Raw genomic sequence first — 17203 nt, forward strand, 5'->3', positions numbered from 1 at the left:
TTCCAAGTAAAGTCTTTTTACCGAGTGCGCGGGCATGAGTTTTCCCTTGCGTCGGGCGCTCCTCTTTTTGTAGGCAGATTGTATGGCGACAGTTGCAGAGCGTTTGAGAGTAACCCTTTGAGTTTTCCGCTCTTGAAGCTGTCCTTCTGCACTCTTTCCACTCCATGGTGTTGCCAGTTCAGATTCTTTGGGATTGAGTTGCAATTCCACCTCCAGAGAATGTCCCATCTTTTCAGCTTCATCCACTAAGGATTCTTCTGGTTTTGATTCTGCACGTATACCTTTCTGTTTTGCCTGTTGGCCAGCTGAAGGTTTTGCTAGTGCTTGCTTAGGTGGTTTAGACTTTGCAACCTTGTTTTTCAGATGAGCGGTGTTCCCAGCTCTCACAGTATCCTTTTTCCTTTGTTTTTTTGTGGCTGTGGGATACCGACGCTTGGTCAGGATCAATACTTGTCCTTGTAGTACTGTCATCTCATCGGCGAGAGATTACTGTTTTTTGAGTGCGTCTTGCAAGTCTGTTCTCAGGGAATTTATCTGCGCACTTTGCTTTCTCTGAGTTTGTATCAGTGTCTCCTTCATATTCTGGAGCTCTGTAATGTTTGTCGTCAAGTTTGCCGCTGCGTCTGTTTTCTCCTTGGTGTACTGACTCAAGGAACAGACTCTCTGTCTCTCCAGCTCTTGCTCCAGTTTCTGGGCCTTCTCCCGCTCTCTCTCATACAGAGTCACCTGGTATCGAAGCTCTGCCTCCAACGATGCTCTGGTGACATGCAGCGTGGCCTTTAGCTCCTCATACTGCTCTGTGGGGACACACAGGGTATTCAGACGTTCCTGCAGCGTTTGTACCTCTTTAGCAGCCTGCAGATTTTCTTCCTGCAGAGTTCGCTGCTTCTCCTCTGTATTCTGGAGGTGTGTATGCAGACCTTGTAGTTGGTTCTGCAGTCGGTGCTCTGCTTCAACCTTTTCACCTTCCAGAAGTTTCTTTATTTTTTCCAACTTGTGGAGCTTTTCATTCTTTCCATTGACGTGGTCTGTCAACTCAGAATTTTCTTTTTTTAATCTTACATTTTCTCTTTTTCCAGTCTCTGTAATATTCAGGGCCTCCTTGTAGTCCGTCTTCCATTTTCGCACCTCTGCTTGGAGACCGACTGTCTCCTGGCGTAAGACTTCCATCTCTAGGTTGAGGGTCTGAAGCTCCTTCTGAGAGACTTTGAGATCTATATTAAGATTGACAATAGTTTTTTTAGAATTGTCCAGCTCCTCAGCGAGACTGTGAAGTTCCTTTTTGGAGACTTCCAGTTTTGTCAAAGATAGCACTATTCCGGGCTTGGCGTAAGACTTACCTCTCTCTTCCTTCTGGCTTTTCCAGTCTAACAAAATTAATTGTATATCATTTGAATGAGTTCTTTAACAGTAAAGTTTTATGATGTCCCCTCCAGTGGACAGAGTGTTTTTACTTTTACTTTTGATTACAGAGAGAGGTATAGCTCTTACAAACGTGTCTTAAAATATGCAATGTTAGTATAAATTACAAAATAACATGTTATGAAGAACATTTTTATTTTGCAGAGTTGCAATTACATGTGTAATCTAATTCATTAAGAAAATTACCAATCCTTATCCCAACATCTGGCGGGTAAAACCTCACAGATTACTGTGTTCAGTTTTGACGGTTACATTTTAAAAAGGGGATTAACAGAATAAAGATTGCACAAAGAAGAGCAGCTAAAAATGGTATTTGCATGATAAAACTTACCAAGGAAACTAACTGATCTATATGCATATGATAGGAGACTGGAGAAAGAGGGGAGATATGATGAAAACGTTCCAAATCATAGATAAAGGAAGAATAAAAAAGGTTATGATGCAGAAGGGTGGTAGACTTCTGGAGAACACAAGGAATTGCTTTATTACTGAAAAGGTACAGTCTCTCTGTAGAGATGGGGTAGGTGATACAGTAAAGGAATTTAAAATGACTTGAGACAGACACAGTAGTATCTTAAATATGGAAAAGGACAGTAATGTACTGTATGTATGTACAGTATGTATATCTTTATTTATATAGCACCATCCATACTGTATGCATAGCGCTTCACATCAGTAATACACGTGACATAATAATATAACAAATAATGGGAACAAGTGCTTTAAGACATAAAAGTAACATTAGGAAAAGGAGTCCCTGCCCCGAGGAGCTTACCATCTAAGTTGGGAGAATCTCCAGAGACAGAAGGAATGTGTTCTCATAAGTGCTTCTGCAAGGACCCAAGGTCAATGCACATGAGATGTATAGTAACAGCCAAACAGAGCTACAGTACCCATATGCGTTATTAAAGAGGTGTGTTTTAAGATGGGCCTTAAAAGTGGAGAGAAGGTGCTAGTAGGATATTGAAGGGAAGGGCATTCCAAAGGTGTAGGGCAGTGAGTGAGACGAGTGGGAGAGGCCTTTAGGTACAAATGGGGTAGACAGAAGACATTCTTGAGCAGAACGCCAGAGTCGGGCAGGTGTATAATCAATGGTCCAATTGGTTTGCCATCATGTTCTATATTTCTCAGAGAAGATGCTGAAAATGCATAAAGCAATTATGACAATGATGTACCGATATCACCATTATTTTAATGCTCATGAGAGGAGGAGACATCACTTTGAAAGCCAATATTTATTTTGTGTTGAGAAAATGTTCTAATTATTGCAGATCTATCACCTTTAAAAAAAAAATGTAAATGAGCAGTCTCATCTAAGGACTATGAATAGAAAGTTTTAATTTTCCATATTTTATACAGCGTGCACTGATATGGCTTTGGTCTCTTGTGTTTAAGAAAGTGTTCATTAACTGCAAATGCAACATTCTCTTGGGGAAGTTGTCAGTTCAAGATTTATAGCATGCTTGCAGCAAAGATGCATTTTCAGCATTAAACATCATACACTATTAGTTTTCTGTCGCCATGGGAGTAAGTTCTGACATTTCTTTTTACATTTCATTTTAATATTTAGAAAAGGTGACAAAAGACACTGACCCATCTTAAATACAAATGATGTTAGCAGTTTTATTTCATATTTTCTAGGCAAAATAGTATTTGGGGAACCAATTGCTGCAGGCCTTGGTACAGATGGGACAAACTATTGGCACCAGGAGTGGAGTCATGCTGCAGCACATGTGATGGGACCTCCACTGCGTCCAGATCCATCCACCCCAGAATATCTCATGAACCTACTGGCTAAGTAAGATTGTTTGTAAGATATTGTAATGCGTTGCAAGGCGATTTAGAGAAAGAGAAGTTTGCATTGACATATTGCTCCATTTCCTTCGTGCATTCGCATGACATGTACTGTAAGTAGGATTCCTACATTTAACGCAGCGTTTCCCAAACTTTTTTTTCTGTGACCCGGTTATTTTTGAACTTCTCCTTCGTGACCCACTAAAAATTTTATTGCCTATAGGTAAAATAAAACCGTTATGAATGTCTATACCAATTCCATACTGACGCGGCCGAGTTTATTCGAGCATTTGCCCGGTCTCGGCCGCGACAGTAACCGGGCGCGCGCCGGAGTGTGCCGGGCGCGCGCCGAAGCCACGGAGGAGCACCCTCCGATCGGGGCTTTCCTACTCCCCTCTCCGGGTCCGCCGGGTCCCCCGGAACCCCCCACCGCCGTCCCCCACATCGCGGGACACCAGGGCTCCCTCGGGGAGCCCTGGACGCGCGTGCAGGGGGCGCAGGCACCCGATGACGCGTGACCGCGCATCGGTGACGCGCAGCACGCCGAGGGAGTGCGGCTAGCAAGCCGGGGCATCCCCCGGCTTGCGGAACTAGCCGCACTCAAATAAAATGTGCCGCCTCTGTATATTCTCCCAATCCCCTCTATTCTCTCTCTTCCCCCACCCCCCCCTCATTCTCTCTCTGACCTGCACAGACACACACAGTCACTGACCTACAGTACAGACACTCACACAAAGACAGACCAACACAGACACAGCCACTGCTGGCCTGCACAGACACACACACAGCAACTGATACACACAGTGGCTGTGTCTGAAACACACACACACACAAAGATACATACACACAGATACATACACACACACACACACAGATACACACACACACACACACACACACAAACACACAAAGATACATACACAAACTCTCTCCCCATACACACACACAGATACATACAGATACATGCACACACACAGATACAGATACACACACACACACACACACACAAAGATACATACACACTCTCTCCCCCATACACACACAGCCACTGATACACTCCCCTATATATACATACACAAACACACATTTTCTCTCTCTCTCCCCTTTACACACACACACTCCCCTACGCACACACACACAGATACACACACTGATACACACAGATAGACACACACACACACACACACACTCTCTCTCTCCCCTACACACACACCCACACCACACAGCACACTCTCTCTCTCCCCTACACACACACACTCCCCTATAGACACACTTACACACACACTCGCTCCCCTACACACACACACACACACACACACTCCCACTGATACACACACACACCCACACACACACACACACACACACACTCTCCCCTATAGACACACACACACACACACACACAGACACCCCTATACACACACTCACACAGATACACACACACACCCCTATACACACACCCACTGACACACCCACACAGATACTGCACCGACACACTTTATTCGAGCAAATACCCAGTATGTACCTGGCAGATACCTGGAATGCGCCGCTCCTCACCTCTGACAAGCCCCGTTGCGTTTGCCTTCCCAGCCTGGGTTCATGCCTGGCTGACGGGAGGCTGATCTGTTAAATGATAATGATTAGGATTTAATAGGCTGCAATGCTTCGCGTGTCTACCAGATGGCATAAATTCAAGAATTGTAATGCAGTATATATATATATACTGTGCAGTATTGCAGCCAGCGGGAATAAAATGCTTCAATCCCTGCTTGGAAAATACCTCAATGCACTCGGGCAGAAAACAGTCACAAACCTCAATACACCCGGGTATACCCGAATTCGTGGGACTAGCCGAGCTCGAATAAAGTGTGTCGCCAGTGTACACACACACAGATACACACACTTTCTCTCCCCTATACACACACACACACACTCCCCTATACACACAAACACACTCCCATATACACACACATACAGAGGCAGCGACGGATGTGAGTGGGGGGGGGGGGGGGAAGAGAGGAAAGGCCTGCGATCCGAGCAGGAGGCTCCCCGCCTCCCCCTGCCCGCCAGCGACCGTGCAGCCACCACTGCCCACCCCCGCGCCCATCTCCTGCACCCGCACCAAGGGGACCGAGGGGAAGAGAGCGCCAGGAACGGAGGCACAGGTGCGCCCCCGCTACCACTTCCTACCTCCTATCACGCCGGGCATCGTGTCCTGTGGGGGGTGGAGCATGTCATGGGCGGCAACATCATGATGCGGGCTGCAGTAGGAGCCAGAGTCAGCGAATCACCGTTGACACCCCAGCGATAGCAGCCTGCACCACTTCAGCACTGTCCCGCACCTCACCTCGGGCCGCCGCAAGGAAGAGGGGCATGCCGCAAGGAGGCAGGGGGGGACGCTGCAAGGAGGGAGGGAGAGGGGGACGCCGCAAGGAGGGAGGGGGGGACGCCGCAAGGAGGGAGGGAGGGGGGTACGCCGCAAGAAGGGAGGGAGGGGGGGACGCCGCGCGGCCAACCTCGCTGCGACACGGCAATTTTGCTTCCGTGACCCGGTGCCGGGTCGCGACCCACCATTTGGGAAACGCTGATTTAACGCATGGATCAGAAGCAAAAAGTGACACCCGGTGTGCTCATTTGCATGTCATTTCCCAGAATCCCTAGCTGCAGTGGAAGGATTGTATGCAAGGAGATAAGGGAGAAAGTAACAACCATTTTCCCCCTGTTTTTTTCCCGATCCCCCCCCCCTCGTTTTCCTTACCTCATCTCCCTCCCCCATTTTGCTGTTTTTCTGTTTGTGCCCATCCCACTTAGTGTGTTGATTTGATACCATTTGTGGTTACACTATATGGGTCACTACACCTGTATCATTGTCTGATGCAATTGTTTGCTACAGTATATCTGTATTATTTCTTTATATTGTACAATTTATAGTATCGTAAAAACACATTCCTTTTGGCATATCACCAATTGTCGTTTACATTTATATTCTCTACTAGCTGATATACCCGGCGTTGCCCGGGATTTCAGGGGCGGGGTGCGTGAAGGGCAGGGTGGGAAGGGGGGGTGCGTGAAGGGCGGGGTGGGTGCGGGGGGTGAAGGGCGGGGAGGGGGTGGGGGTGAAGGGCGGGGAGGGGTTGGGGGGCAAAGGGCAGGGGGTGGGGGTGAAGGGCAGGGGGAGGGGGCAAAGGGCAGGGGGTGGGGGGCGAAGGGCAGGGGTGGGGGGCGAAGGGCAGGGGGTGGGGGGCAAAGGGCAGGGGGTGGGGGGCAAAGGGCAGGGGGTGGGGGGCAAAGGGCAGGGGGTGGGGGTAAAGGGCAGGGGGTGGGGGTAAAGGGCAGGGCGTGGGGGGCAAAGGGCAGGGGTAGGGGGCGAAGGGCAGAGATAGGGGGTGGGGGGCAAAGGGCAGGGGGTGGGGGGCGAAGGGCAGGGGTAGGGGGTGGGGGGCGAAGGGCAGGGGTAGGGGGTGGGGGGCAAAGGGCAGGGGTAGGGGTTGGGGGTGAAGGGCAGGGGGTGAAGGGCAGGGGGTGAAGGGCAGGAGTAGGGGGTGGGGGGTGAAGGGTAGGGGTGGGGGGTGAAGGGCAGGGGTAGGTGGTGAAGGGTAGGGGTAGGGGTGGGGGATGAAGGGAAGGGGTAGGGCGTGGGGGTGAAGGCCAGGGGGTGAAGGGCAGGGGTAGGGGGGGGTGAAGGGCAGAGGTAGGGGGGGTGAAGGGCAGGGGTAGGGGGGGTGAAGGCCAGGGGTAGGAGGGGTGAAGGGCAGGGGTAGGGGGGGGTGAAGGGCAGGGGTAGGGGGGGTGAAGGGCAGGGGTAGGGGGGGTGAAGGGCAGGGGTAGGGGGGGTGAAGGGCAGAGGGGGTGGGAGGATGAAGGGCAGGGGGTGGGGGGCGAAGGGCAGGGGTAGGGGGTGAAGGGCAGGGGTAGGGGGGGTGAAGGGCAGGGGTACGGGGGTGAAGGGCAGAGGTGGTGGGGGGTGAAGGGCAGTGGTTGGGGGGGTGGGGGGCGAAGGGCAGGGGTAGGGGGTGAAGGGCAGGGGTAGGGGGGGTGAAGGGCAGGGGTACGGGGGTGAAGGGCAGAGGTGGTGGGGGTGAAGGGCAGTGGGTGGGGGGTGAAGGGTAGGGGGTGGGGGGCGAAGGGCAGGGGTAGGGGTTGGGGGGTGAAGGGCAGGGGGTGAAGGGCAGGAGTAGGGGGTGGGGGGTGAAGGGTAGGGGTGGGGGGTGAAGGGCAGGGGTAGGTGGTGAAGGGTAGGGGTAGGGGGTGGGGGGTGAAGGGCAGGGGTAGGGCATGGGGGGTGAAGGCCAGGGGGGTGAAGGCCAGGGGTAGGGGGGGTGAAGGGCAGGGGTAGGGGGTGAAGGGCAGGGGTAGGGGGGGGAATGAAGGGCAGGGGTAGGGGGGGTGAAGGGCAGGGGTAGGGGGGGTGAAGGGCAGGGGTGGGGGGGTGAAGGACAGGGGTAGGGAGGGGGTGAAGGGCAGGGGTGGGGGGGTGAAGGGCAGGGGTAGGTGGGGTGAAGGGCAGGGGTAGGGGGGGTGAAGGGCAGGGGTAGGGAGGGGTGAAGGGCAGGGGTAGGGGTGAAAGTGAGACACAAATTGTTGGCAGGAGTAAAATGTCCCTCTCCACACACACACACACGACGGGAGTGAGAGGTGGTGGAGAGTGGGACTGGTGCAGATCCGAGGAGGCTGCTTGGCCCCCCAGCGGCCGGGGTGGTAGCGCCGGGGAGGTAAGGGAGCGCTGGGGAGGTAAGGGAGCGCCGGGGAGCTAAGGGAGCGCCGGGGAGGTAAGTGAGCGTTGGCGGCTGGGTTAGGAGGGCCGTGCCGCGCTTCCCCTCCGTCCGGGAGCTGGTTGAGAGCGAGGGGGGAGGAGCCTGAAGTTGGCGGCTGTGGCAGGAGGGCCGCGCCGCGCTTCCCCTCCGTCCGGGAGCCGGTGCAGGGCGGCGCACGTGATGGGGGAGGGGACAGAGGGGGGGAGAGAGAGTGAGAGTGTGTGTGTGTGTGTGTGTGTGTGTGTGTGTGTGTGTGTGTGTGTGTGTGTGTGTGTGTGTGTGTGTGTGTGTGTGTGTGTGTGTGCCTGCCCTTTGGCCCGTCACTCCACCTCAGGCCAATGAGAGGTATGCGGGGTGGGCAGGCCAAGGGAGCCATCTCATTGGCCTGAGGCGGAGTGACGGGCCAAAGGTCCAATGTGATTGCCCCTAGGGACAGGGAGACACAGGACAGACAGACAGGCATACAATGGTTTGAGACTATATTTCTCCAGAATACACAGCCCTGCACAATGTTACAGTACTTTCAAGTACATAACCAAGATCTGATACAGCAGGGCCCCGCTTCTCGGCGCTCCGCTTTCCGGCGATCCGCTGATACGGCGGCATCGAGAAGGGGGCCGCCATGTGGAATCTGAAATCGCGCATGCGCAGAATGGGTGAGTGCGCCCGGCGCACATGCGCAGAGCGCAGGTTGCGCGCGCAGACCGCAGGTTGCGCGCGCACGTATAGATCGCACATGCGCAGAACGGCGAAAATACCGGTTTGCGCATGCGCAGCACTGAAAATCGCCGGATCCGCTTTACGGCGATTTTAACTATACGGCGGGCCTCTGGAACGGAACCCGCAGTATACCCGGGACCCTCCTGTATGTGCTATCTGTTTCTGTTTCTGCAGGTTACGTATACATATTTAGATAACTTCTTTGAAAATAAATTGATCATGTCTGACTGATGGATCCTTAATTTTACTCACTGAATTCACATTGGTTTCCATTCCTGTCAGTTCTCTGTCATATCATTTATAAACAAAGACCCTTACTCAATATTCTGTGAAGTCGCCCCCAGTGCTGGAGAACGATTTAGTCCCATTTATTGAATGGAACGAAACTTTTGCCAAGCAAAAGGAAAAGTTAGTTGCGCTGAGGGGGGGGGGGAGAGAATTTGTTGAGCAAGGGGAGAGTTCTGAGAGCCGGTTGAGCAGGGGGGAGAGTGCTGAGAGCTAGTTGAGCGAGGGGAGCGCTGAGAGCAGGTTGAGCAGGGGGAGGGGAGTGCTGAGAGCAGGTTGAGGAGGGGGAGGGAAGCACTGAGAGCAGGTTGAGCAGTGGGGAGAGTTCTGAGAGCCGGTTAAGCAGGGGGAGGGGAGTGGTGAGCAGGTGAGCAGGGGGAGAGTTCTGAGAACTGGTTGAGCCCCAACGGTGGTTGTTTAGGGCTTGCGGGTGGGTAGAGCGGCTTAATCCCTTCATGACCGTAGCGGTATGAACCGCTAAGGTCATGAAGGGGTTAAAGCCCCCCGCAAGCCCTAAACACCCACCAAGGGCCAAATACCCCCTTCACCCATCCCCGCTGCCCACAATAAACCTGGCACGGCTGGTTAACCCCTTCATTGCCTCAGCGGTTAGCCGCTAAGGTAATGAAGTGGGCTTTAAATGCATTTTTCCTGCCTCGGATGCATGCCGGGGGGCTCCGGTGTTGGTATTAATGAGTATCAGATCCGGAGACCCCCGGCATCAATCCCAGCCAGGAAAAAGGCCTGATTTTTTCTAAGTGTCGCCCTTGCCGATGTTTCTCCACCTCCAACTTGCCAACATTAGTTGGCGGGCTGGATTGGCGTAAAAATCTCAATTCTAGAGTGCCGATCACCAGCGAAAAGCTGATCGGGGCTACTAGAATTCAGCCGATTTCAAAAGGTGGCGAAAAGTGCCGAAAAGTGGCTTATCGGCACCCACATGCCAAAAAGTTTTTTCCGGGGGAAAAAATTGCCGATTTTTGCCACTTTTCGGCGCTTACTGAATCGGAAAGGCTATTTTGCCGAGAAAATGGCGAAAAAAGCCTTTTCGGCGCTTTATGCATAGAGCCCTTAGACCGGTGTAGCTGATGGGAATGGAAGGCTACTATTTAAATGTAATTGCCTAGGAGAGCCTTGTAAATAAGCTGAAAATGGCTGGGGAGCCAACTAAGACTTGTTGAGATTCTACTTTCCTTTCAAAAAGGGTTTGGAAGTTGCAGCTTTTCCCCATAGATGTTACATTCAAAATACTTTACAAAACAAATCATGGCTGGAGCACAACTTTTGCTGAGAGTCTATGTTTCGAGAAAAACTGTTTTTAATTTGTAGCCTTCAAAATCCTTTGCTGGGAATTCAAAAAACCCTTTTCAGGGGAGGTAGATTCAGAGTCCAGTTACTCCACCAGCCCCATAGTGCATCTCATAATACAGGTAGAATAATGATGATGATGTACAGTAGTGTGAGCTGTATCAGTACCAAAACTTATCCTGGCCCTGTTTTCCCTTTCTTCCTTTTTATAGTGATGATCTGAGTGTGACAGGAACTGACAACTGTACTTTTAACATCTGCCAGAAGGCACTTGGAAAAGATGATTTTACCAAGATCCCAAATGGAGTAAACGGTGTGGAGGACCGAATGTCAGTTGTTTGGGAAAAGGGAGTGGTAAGAAGACTATTACCTTTAATAGTTTAGTAATTGTGCTTGAAAAAGCCGTTTTGTCTTTATTGTATTGCAGTGCTGGTTTAATTTAACTGAGTACGTTAAAATATAATACCATACAAGTACAGTAGTAATATTATTAGCAAGCTCCTCAATAGATGGCACTGCCTAGAAGTTAGTACTCCACTGTAAGGGTTGGAAGCCAGAAGCTTCTCTACACACCTCAGTAATTAAATGCATATATATAGTGGGTTAGGAGCTATCGTCCTGTTTTTAAAATAATTACGGTGAGAGGTAACTGCTCCGCTACTCGTCTGGTCGGTAGAGCACCACGCAACCAAGGAGTTTGTCGGGCGGCCATTTTGTGGCAAGGCGCATATGCACAGTGTCGGGAGAGCGGCGGCCATCTTGGAATGGCTTCGCATGGACTGTAATGGGACTACGAGTCCTAGAATCCTTTGGAGGTAGGGAGGGAACAGGAGCTGCACGTGGCAGCAGAGAGGTGGAACCCTCCGGCTGGAGACTTCACCGCAGACCGCTTCCTGGATAAGGTGTGAGGGGAATTGTGTTGGAGGTCTCGCTGCGTGGGACAGGAACCAACACCATTACCAAGCATTCCCTGCTTAGGCTATTGACCAGGAAGGTACCCACCAGGCACCACCACTTCACAGGGGGTAGCGCTACCTCACATTTGGGTGGGAATTGTTCTGCGGACACCGGGTGTTTAGGTTACACTTATAAATTAAGATTCTTTATTTTTTAAGTTTATGTTCCTTAATAATTTTTTAGGAAGAGTTCAATGTTCTGTCCTTGGCGGATATTAAAAATTATTGGCAAAATCTGTAAAATAGGACAAACGTTGTAAGGTCAGCACTATAAAATCTTCTGCTAATTAGATTACAAGATATTCAAAAGCAATATTTTAAACTTTTCATATTTGTTTAATCTATGTCCTTTTTGATATATTGGACTTGACATACAATTAGAAGAAACTAAGAACAGGATGTCATATTGGTCTAATTTTTCTTTTTGGCAAATGAAGATGTCTCTATTGTGCCCTTCATAATAAATCATTTAGCAAACTGGTTCACATGTCTGATAATATTGTGACCATAGTGTTGCCTGTTTAATACTTTTCCTTCTCATCTTCACAGCACAGTGGTAAAATGGATGAAAACCGATTTGTGGCTGTCACAAGCTCTAATGCAGCAAGAATTTTTAACATGTATCCACGAAAGGGAAAAATCGCCAAAGGCTCTGATGCTGACATTGTTATTTGGGATCCAGAAGCAACAAGGTACAGTACTGTATGATGCTACATATGTTCTTTTTATTTTAAGCATATTTTGTAAGACAAATCAACCTTTTATTACCTTCATATTAAATAGTGATAGTCGGATGGGAATGGTCATTGCCATACAGTAAGTAGGCCCAGATTCACTAAGCTTACAGCTGCGGCTAAACTTAATCTAAAGCGGCCGCCACCGCGGGTAATTTAAAACCCTGTGCTTTTGTTTTTTTTCCGGCGCCGCAGGCGCTTCTATTGTTCAGCGCCATTAGGCTCTGATTGGAGAAACGGCCGCGCGGCCATGAGATGCGGCTGGCGAGCAGCCAAATTTGGCGGAAAAAATAAAAGGTGAAAAAAAACGCGGTTAAGCTTTAGATTAAGCTTAGCCGCAGCTGTAATGAGCAGTTGTGAGCAGAGAACAGGAGATGAGCAGGGACATAACGAGAGATAAAAGCTGGTATGTAGGGTGGGGCAGATGAGTGCAGAGCCTTGAAGATAAGAAGGAGATCTGAAACATAACGACAAGCCAGGAGAGGGATTTAACATGAGCAGGGACTGTTTGGTTATAGTCAAATTATGATAGCGGCAGATTTGGATATATTGCAAAGGAGAAAGTTGTGAGGCAGGGTGGCCTGAATACTACAATAATCCAGACGAGAGGATAAGGGCATGTATTAGACGCAGAGGTGCGCAAACTGGGGGGGGGGGGTGGGATTTTTTTGGGAGGGCGCGTTTGTTGCAGAGGCCCCGCGCTCTTCCCCGAGGCATTTAAATGATATGCCGGGGGACCACGCGAGGCCTCTGCAACCTCAATTAACCGGGATTCAGCCAGCTTCTGGATGCGTCGCCATGGTAACATGCATCAAATGACGCTGCGGGGGTCACGTCTCGTCACATGACCTGTGGCATCATTTGACGCTGGTTCACAGGAAAGGGGGGGGGGGCGTGAGCGCTGGGGCTGGTAGGCAGGGGGGCACAGCGCAGAAACTTTGCACACCCCTGTATTAGAGTTTTAGTAGTAGATTGACAGAGGAAAGGATGGATATTGGCAATGTTACAGAGCAATAAGCGACAACATTTTGCCATGGCATGATTGTGAATGGAGGTGGAAAGGGAGGAGTCAAATGTCACACCTAGGCAAAATGCTTTGGTGACAATATATGGTAGTACCTTTTACTGTGATGGAAGAAGGGGATACTAGTCCAAGTTTAGGAGGAAACAGGAGCAGCTCAGTTTTAGACATATTAAGATAAAGGTGGAGGAGCACCAACCATGAGGATATAGCCGGGAGATTTGAGTGGATAGAGATATATCTGTGTATCATCTGTGTAGAGATAATATCTAAAGTCAAAGGAGTTGATTAGGTCACTAAGTGATAGTTTGTGGAGAAGGAAAAGGAGAGGTCCCAAAAGACAGATTAACAGGAGACAAAAATGAGTGGTGGAAGAGGTATGATGAGACCCAGAATAGACCTTGGTTATCGATACCAAGAGAGTGTAGAATTTGAAGGATAAGAGAGTGATCAATAGTATAGAATGCAGCAGAGTGAACAAGTGGGATACGTAGGGAGAAAGGACCTGGTGATTTTGCTTCATGGAGATCTTTGGATACTTTAGTGAGGATGGTCTCCATTGAGTACAAAAGGCCTTTGTACAGGGTCCAAAATGGAAGGCACCTTACAGGCCATTAACATAAATGGGCTACAAAGGCTATGTTTACTAAGTTGGGCCGAAAGGTGTTTTAAAAGGTGCAAACTCCCCTGCCCGGATTCCTAGGGAAGTTACATCAGTGTAATGTATGGCTACTTTGCAGGGTTTACCTTAGGAACTTTTATAGCACAAATGTCATTTATTCATGTCCCCAAACACAGGGACAGTTAATCCAAATAGTGACTATGTTGCACTGTATTTCATATCAGACCTACATGAACACGGTTCTTCCATCAGTGCCCACTCTTAAGGGCTCGTTCAGGGAGGCAGCTGAGGACTCGGAGGGGGGGCGTGCGGGAGGCAGTGCTGGGAGTTTGCTGGGCGACATGTGATTATCCCCCAGCAGACTTTTCAGCGTTGGGGAGGGGGCGGGGCTACAGACGGCAGGGTAAAGTATCCAAGCTGCAGTCATGAAATCATTCTGAAGAATGATTTCATTGGCTGCCTTGGTCCCTGTGACGCTGCTTCAGCTCCAAGAAATGAAATTTTCGTTTACTGAAGCTGTCGTCAGCGGCAACGCCTGGCTTCGGAGGCAGGGCAGTTGCTACCCTGACAACAAGTATTCAAATTGAATACTTTGTTGCTCACAGCAGCACGCACGTCAGCACGCCCGCCCTCCGAAGCCAGCACCTTGAACGAGGCCTAACACTTGAATGGAAGTACATATCTTCCTCCTTTACAGTGCTAAGACCCGGGCTCCCCTTCTCATTGATCTGTGACATCTCTCATTATTTTGGCAATTCTGGGGCCATTGGAGATTCTAGCGGGTCCTGTATACCTTGGCCTTCATGGTAACTGCCACTTCCACTTCAGCCTGAGAGGAATGTCAATGCAGATTTGCGGGTAGAGCTGATCTGCCGCACCCGAAAATCCTAGTTACTGAGGCCCTCAGTCACATGCCGTTTCACTTAGCAACTATACTGGCCTCCCTTAGTCTTCTCTAGGGATCCTAACTAACAAGGTTACTATCCCTGTCTATAACATAATAAAGTAGGGGTGACTGGTCTTATACTATCACTTTAATAACTTTAAGAATGGGTGTCTATTCTCCCTGAGGTTCCTCTCCTCATGTGCTCCTGGAACCTAACCTTCTAGAACAGTCCCTGTTCCTTTTTATACCTCTGAGTGAAGTTTGGATTCCGGTAGCAACCCAGGGTGGGGCATAGCCTACAACAACACTGCTAGTAACCCTTTGGGGGATGGGGGGGTGGTACAGAGGTAACACTGCTTAATAAATATGGCTCTAAATATATTATATTCCATGTTTTTCTATTGCTCTGAATGTAGCTAGTCCTCTTGAAGACTCAAATCTATAACTTTCATATTATGTTCAGTGAAATGTTATGTACAGGGGAAAACAGCCTTCTTCACACTAGTTTTCCTGGTACAAGTAACACAGGTCTTCAAGAATGCAAACTGGTGGGGTTAAGCATAGTATGCCTGTGCTCACCTGTCTGTCCACATTAAGTTAATCATATATCTGATAGTTTGTGACATTGGGTGATTGTATAAAGAGCAGTGCTGCAATATGCATCTCTCGCATTATCGTTGATACAAGATTACATCATGGTATTGGGTTCTGTAGTCACTCAGGCTGTTGTAACTTCTGTATCTGCACTATTAGTTAATGTTTATCCCAACAGAACTTGCTAATAAAGCAGCTACAGTATTCCTTCAACCTTAGTAAGTATATAAGTCCACAGACTGAATAAAGCCCTAGGCAAACGCCTTAACTGCTGCATAGAAGGGTTCATTTCAAGTGACAAAGTACCCAACAGCTCCATTAGAAGATGCTCTGTCCCATTGCTTGATATTTCTGAAAATGTACTTACACATACTTTAACGGTCACGTACAACTGTTTTATATACAATTTTGTACTTGCCTTATAAAAAGGTATCAATGCCTACAGCTAATCCACTTAAACAAAGTGCCATGTTAAGTTAACAAAATGTCAGCAAAACATAAATTCAAGATTCAATTGCAGAATATTTTCGAGTTAGAATGATTGCACTACCGGAGTACCAATTAGGCAATTTGAAAGAGTCCAAAGTCAGCAAAGAATTGAACATTGTGCTAATACGGATGTGCCAAAAATCTGGTGTCAGCAACCTGAGCCTACTACTGTAGTTCAAAAATGTAAATGGTCTACAGTATAGTGGCCGGTTTTAAGAACTGCCGATGCTGCACTCTTAAGGGCCATGCGTACAGCACGGAAATCTAACAGGGAAAATGTTTGTCATAGAAATTTACATTTAAATGCTAAAAAATGACTTATTAATCATACTGATTTTCACTGAAAACTAACTGTAAGATTAATGCCTCTGCTGCCATTGTAAAGAGGTAGCCTCTAGTCTTGGCTTTGTACAGTAACTCCCCTGCTTGAGAAAATCTTATTACTATTGTAGTTCTCCAATGTGACGAGAGAAAGTAAGACGGTGCTCTAAAATGTGAAAGCGACCAATGAGGTCTAAAAGGACATATAAATAGTTAAAAATCAGGAATGTGTAATCTGAAAAGACTAAAAAATACAAAATACAACCTGTACCCAAGCTGTGCACAAGCGGGGAGACTATAGAGCCTGTTACACATGCGTTATTTCCATCAGTTTTGCAAGTATATGACGATTGCAGTACAGTACATGCATCGATAAGTGGGAAAAAGGTAGTGCTTCACTTTAAGTACATTTTCACTTTACATACATGCTCCGGTCCCATTGCGTACGTTAATATGGGGTATGCCTTTATACTGTATTGAGAAAGTTTGGATGTGAGAGAGTGAATACCTAAAATGATATGGCGCCCCGGTGGATTAGTGAGTGATTTATGAATTTTGGGTAAGTGATAAAGGATAGGGATGGTGGGATGGTGGGAGTGCCAGAAAAAAAACTGGAGTTCTCATCTACTCAATACACCCTGGTCAAGTGCCTGATTAAGCAGCAATTTGAGTTCGGCTAACTATTCAGTGGTTGGATCTTTCTCCAATCTGCAATATGGAATGGAGTCAGATAAGATTCTTACAGATTCCTGACAGTAATCTGTTCTGTCCTGGAGAACTGTACCCTCTCCTTTATCCGCTTCGCAGAATAATGGATACAGATTAAGACAGCAATAAAAATAACAAATCAGTAAGAAAAAAATTACAACCGGGAGGAAAAAATCCCACAGGGAATAGAAAAGAATAAGAGACGTTTAAGGCAACAAAAAGAAAAGGCAAAAACATATTTTTATCATTTAAATAACAGACAGGGATAATATTGCGTCCTCCGGGTGTCCGGGTGTCGAGGAGTAAAATCCAAAACGTTTCCCTCCTTAAATGTTCTGTGTCCCAATCATCCCTTTTATGCGAGGGCTTTAATGGCTAAATATCTGAGAAGCACATTTTTTGCTTGGTCTGTGGTAACTGATAACACCCAAGCGTATGTTGGTTTTATGCTCCCTAGTGCGTTTGTTCAAATCGCAAGTGGAGAGCAAAACCACATGGGTGCATAATGGCATATACAGTACAACACGAGTGGCTGTATAATGTTTAAGTGTTGTTTAATTGGGATGCTCCTGTTATAATGCCGGTTTCTAAA

General features: G+C 48.4%; 1 protein-coding gene across 2 annotated transcripts in view; it reads left to right on the forward strand.

Moving 5' to 3' along the window:
* The window catches only part of DPYS (dihydropyrimidinase), a 144435-nt gene that overhangs the window by 90381 nt on the left and 36851 nt on the right, over positions 1-17203 (forward strand). For both annotated transcript variants that reach the window (XM_075582502.1, XM_075582501.1), the window contains 3 exons: positions 3064-3220; positions 10493-10634; positions 11786-11928. In XM_075582502.1, the coding sequence (XP_075438617.1) occupies positions 3064-3220; positions 10493-10634; positions 11786-11928 (442 nt within the window). The remainder of the gene's footprint in view (positions 1-3063; positions 3221-10492; positions 10635-11785; positions 11929-17203) is intronic.

This window comes from Ascaphus truei, chromosome 2 (genome assembly GCF_040206685.1).
Source record: "Ascaphus truei isolate aAscTru1 chromosome 2, aAscTru1.hap1, whole genome shotgun sequence".
In the NCBI taxonomy this organism is placed as follows: Eukaryota; Metazoa; Chordata; class Amphibia; order Anura; family Ascaphidae; genus Ascaphus; species Ascaphus truei.